Source organism: Sinocyclocheilus grahami, unplaced genomic scaffold (assembly GCF_001515645.1).
Source record: "Sinocyclocheilus grahami isolate Dianchi unplaced genomic scaffold, SAMN03320097.WGS_v1.1 scaffold1421.1, whole genome shotgun sequence".
Taxonomy (NCBI): Eukaryota; Metazoa; Chordata; class Actinopteri; order Cypriniformes; family Cyprinidae; genus Sinocyclocheilus; species Sinocyclocheilus grahami.
The window spans coordinates 163,776-168,977 of NW_015506600.1; the positions used below are offsets into that span (position 1 = coordinate 163,776).

The 5,202-nt window shown below is 36.9% G+C and overlaps 1 protein-coding gene across 2 annotated transcripts in view; it reads left to right on the forward strand.

The window, feature by feature from the left end:
- LOC107570142 (uncharacterized) overlaps window positions 1-5,202 on the forward strand; it is a 21,783-nt gene that overhangs the window by 7,532 nt on the left and 9,049 nt on the right. Inside the window, exons 8-9 of one of the 2 annotated variants that reach the window (XM_016256343.1) lie at window positions 737-1,042; window positions 1,243-1,330. In XM_016256343.1, the coding sequence (XP_016111829.1) occupies window positions 737-1,042; window positions 1,243-1,292 (356 nt within the window). In that variant the 3' untranslated portion in view covers window positions 1,293-1,330. Of the gene's footprint in view, window positions 1-736; window positions 1,043-1,242; window positions 1,331-5,202 lie in introns of those variants that run through there. The other variant, XM_016256342.1, reaches the window with a different exon arrangement.

Sequence of the window (5,202 nt, forward strand, 5' to 3'; positions counted from 1 at the left end):
CACAGCGCTAAGTTGATGTATTTCCTCAGCGACCAGAACGGATCAGCTCCAGGCATGACGAAGCAGATATCGTCCTCTTTTGGAAGACCAAACAAAGTAGTTTCGCTTTCACAACCAAACACACAGTGCCTTCACGACATGGCGGCGGCAACATCAATACTACAGCAAGTATAAAAGTTACGCCTTCTTTCTTGGCGTGAACATTTGGGCGGCGTTATGCAAATCTTCCCACATCGTGACGTAGACATGTGGGGGCATGTTAGAACGAGGCGTTTTAGGTAGGCGTGGTTGACTCTTAACTTTTATAAAGAACATCTCTTTGGATTTGAGACTTTAGTCTTTGCAACTTTACAGATCTTCTTTATGCACCAAGAGCTTGTAACACTCCAAAGAGAAAGGAAAATTTGAAATCGCATCATATGACCCCTTTAAACATTTACTACGGTATGATCAGCAGACACACATTTTGTATATCAAATTTATACCATAAAAGGGGATTTACGTATTGTTTAAAATTATTGCAGCAAAGAGGTGATATAAATGTACACAGGAATCTTTTGAACAGAAAAAGACGAAAGGCAGGTCATGCTTAAAATGTGTACAGCTACAATACAGTTATTTCTTATGTGCAAAACAAAAATCCATCATCTTGCCCTCTAATTAATCAGACGAGAGTTAATTTTGTTATAACATTCATGTTTTTACTCTTCTGTGTGGTGCTGGGATAAAATTAAAGAGAAGACTGAGTCTGGAATGGAGGGAGGTTCAGTCATGCTACACAACAATACTGAAATACAAAAAGATGATCTGGTGCTGTGGATGTTTGGACCCGAAGACAGTCTCATCGCTAGAAGTGAAATAAATAAAGCATGTTTCTGTACATATGATGGCAATGAAGGGAAATTCAGAAACAAACTGAAACTGGATCAGACTGGATCTCTGACCATCACAAACAGCACAACTGAACACACTGGAGTTTATAAACTATTGATCATCAGCAGCCGAGAGACCAAATACAAGAGATTCAAAGTTACAATCCATGGTGAGTAACATGGTGATCTAATTTATTTGGGCTTTATTTGGAAATCACATGCTTCCACTTTAATTTAAATAATTACATTTCAAAATATTCAATTTCGATTTAATTTCCATTTCCAGAATACTTAGATTTTTTAAATGTGATTATCTTTGCACATAAATATAAACTTTTTAACCTTTTGTGTTTTCTTTGTTTTCTTTCAGGGAGTGAAAGAAATCCAGATGGGGGCCTGAACAGGAGGGGATCCCCTTAAAGGGGTCATCAGATGCCCATTTTCCACAAGTTGATATGATTCTTTAGGGTTCTTAATGAAAAGTCTATAACAGTGTTTCCCAACCTTTTTTTAGTCGCGGCATACTTTGGAAATTTTAACAAACTTGTGGCACCCTACAAAATTAATTTTGTCACAATATTTGAATTTCTAACTTCAATATGATCATTTGAAAAGTATAGATAGGCCTATTCGGTACAACAGGGAAGAACTGCAGAATATAATGTCATACAGATATTTTTAATATTATTAAAAAATGTTGTCAATCAATGGTGGCAATCAGTAGGCTAATAGCTAGTAGCACGAGATTGATTTCAAACTTTGAATTGAATAAAAAATGACAAGTAAGCAGTCAGTAATAAAATAAGAACAAATAAAGAAATTAATAATGATAGCACAAATAAAGAATAACGACAGGCCTTTGAATTAAATAAATTGCGTTTTAGTTTTTCAGGTAGGTCTAACAGTAGGGTTAAGGTATTTAAAAAAAAAAATTTTTTTACCAATTATCCAAATAATGTTTAGTCCTAGAAAGCCATTATTATCAGAACACGTGAACATAACATAGCAGTTAGCAGATCAATGAATGAGAGGGCAGCCTTACCAGAGTTGCCCATATACCCGGGGTGCGAACTACGGGGGAGCTAGGGGGAGCTCGGCTCTTAATCAGACATGGGCTCCCCTGAAAACGTAATTTGTGAAATTTTGGGGGGTCTCAAAAAATAGACAGCCTGATGCTTTGTATATAGACTATTTGTGGGTGGCTGTTTGTTGTTTCACCTATCAATTCGTGTCGATAAAATATAAATATAGGCTATAGGGTAAATCCTGTATAGTGATTTATCTTATATAGTGCTTGCATAAAGCAAGTAGTGCATACACTTGTAGCTGTTATGTATCTTTGTAAGACATTGTAAGCCCTCTTTTGAGGCTAATATAAGTGGCAATCAAGTCCCCCAAAGTCCACGGTATAGTTCGAACACTGCATATACCACATCATGTACAACACAGTAGGGCTATTGCAGACAGAAACAATACTGTACTACATCGATGTTTCCTGTCGGCTCAATTTTTGAGTGGACTTTGCTGTTCCAATGAGCATGAACGGTATGCGAGTGGAGCGACTGAGCGGAGCGCACACGCATAGAGCGGGATAATACGCAGAGCGTCACACCACGTGAAAGTGAAACCTGAGCGGTGAACTAATTTTCGGCAGCCGAAATTTCGGTGCATCTCTAATTATTGGCGACATCAGAAATGGATATTATATAATAGATGCTTTTTTTGAACATTTTAGCAATTTAAAAATATTAAAAAACACGGCACACGGCACCCCTGCTCTCGACAGACGGCACCCCGGTTGGGAAACACTGGTCTATAACATACTTTGGTTAAAACTTCTCAATAGTGGTGTAAAACAACACCCTTTTTACCCTGTCAAAAACAGCTCTTTTCAGAGCAAGCCGTTTTCTTGCATGTCTCTTTAAATGTTAATGAGCTCTGCTGACCCCGCCCCTCTCTTCCGAGCCGCTGTCTGAGAGACGGTAAATTTTAGCCGCATTCATCGTGAAACTTGCTAACTAGCACGTTATTAGGAAAGGCGATTTGCAAAGATTCATTTAAAAAAACGTATACTCAATTCTTCTGTAGGTGAAGCTGGATCATAAATGATTCGCGCGAACATAGACGCACGCATTTAGGTAGATCGGGGGGAGCATTCCCTTCAAAAACAAACATAATCCACTGCGTCTTCAGCAGCTCAGATGTCGGGAGTAAATGACGACTGCTATGTTCATTATTACATCCAACAACAGAACACCTCAGTCGCTTAGGAGTCATTCTTGTCTACAGCCGCTCCAGCGGTGAAACAATGGTGGACTGATGACAGCTCACTCAGGGCGGGTCTAAGGTAAGACGCTAGTGTCAATCAACAATCGTGGGAGGGGCCTGGGTCAGTGTGACGTCACACAGCCGAGAATCTGTGAACGGCTTGATTTGAGAAAGGGGTAATGATTTTTTAGTAGAATAAAAAAAAAAACACTGGGTGGATTTTTATCATTATAGGGTGGTTGTGTACACACGCTGCCAACACACATTTATGTTCAAACAACATGTAAAAGTGCATTTCGCATCCGATGACCCCTTTAATACAAATATCAAAAACATAACAGTAATAGTAACTGTGAATTCAGACAGTATTGCACATTTTTATATGGCATTACATACCCAATGAGAGGGAATGTTTTATTAACTATTTGGTGCTTGTGGGGGAAAAAAGGGATGTATAACAGTGCTTGGTTCAACTTGTATATATTTTGTTATACATGAATTTACTTCACTACATCAATTTGTTAGTAAATTAACTTTATACCTTTGTATACGGAAGTACTGTGTTGTTATTTGTTACTATGTCCTTTATAAGAGAACACTATATTTAGTATTGGCTGAATGAGCTTGCTTGGGATATTTTTCTAAATGGTTTTTGTATTCCACTACTTTTACTGTATTGTGCCTTGGAATAATAATCATGCGTTTGATTGTTGTATTCTCATCTGTAAGTCATTTGGATAAAATGATCTGCTCAATGAATAAACGGTCACATACAGATATACTGCTGCTGGTATTAGTATCTGATCATGTCTGTCCTCTAGTGGACAAACACTGATTTTGCTTAAAAGCTGTTCGCAATTAATGCATAACAGATTAGATTTTAATGCACTGTCATGATCACCACTGCACTACATTTCCCACAATCCTTCCTGGTTTTTACCTGCACACACTCCATTATATATTATAGAGATCAAACTAATAGCCAGATGGAATATAAACTGAAGAACAGACTAATGTTCACATTTATTTTTATGACCAAGAGCATGATTGTGGTCAGTGTTTTTTTTTTCCCCCAACTTTTTTCACACTCAGGGTTTTTTCTCCCTCACTCCAGTGGTCAGTTTCTTTCTAGAACTGATTAACAGTGTGTTTTCAAGCAGAAACACCCGCAGCCATAATGAGATTAATGTTTCTAACATTGTAAAATATATTTTAAGGTTTATAATGTACTTTCTCTGAACATTTCATTTGCTAATAACATTCTAAATGTATAAATATATTACAAAAGAGTCTGCTAAATAAATAAATGAATTGATTTAAATCTCAACGCTGGTTCTAGATTATTTTACTCTAAAGTATCTCTAAGAGATGCTGATGCATTGCAATAGTTTGTCTTTTAATACCAAATATCATCTGTGTGTTTTTTTTTTAGAATCATACAGGCATCATAGAAGATTGTGAACATATTTCACTGAAACTTGATTGCATCATCTTCATTTTGTGTGTTTATTCCCGTTCAGTGTCAGTTATCATGTATTAATGTATTAAGCCACTGTTGTTAGAGCACTGTCATTTTTGCTACAGCTTCCCATGTCAATAAAAATAAAACATGTCTTGCCATTTTTAATAATAGAAGCTACAAGTTAGTATAATACCAGGCAGTGAGAGCAGTAAAACAATAATAAATATTAAGAAAGAAATATTAATAAAACTGTTATTAAAAAGTTTTAAGGTTATTCATAACACCATAAATGTACTAAATAGCACTTTCAAAACATGGTTTTTACGGCACCCTATAAAAAGGGTTCTGCTATTGTTTCCAGAATCATAATCCGGAATCGTTAAGAGCCATTTTTCTTAAGAGTGTGTGTTAAGGTTTGGCCTTTAATTACACTCTAAAAAATGCTGGGTTAAATATAACCCAGTGCTGGGTTAAAAACGGACAAACCCAGCTATTGGGTTGTTTTGACCCAGCGGTTGGGCTCAAAACAGCCCAACCGCTGGGTCAAAACAACCCAATAGCTTAGTCAAAACAACCCAACCGCTGGGTCAAAACAACCCA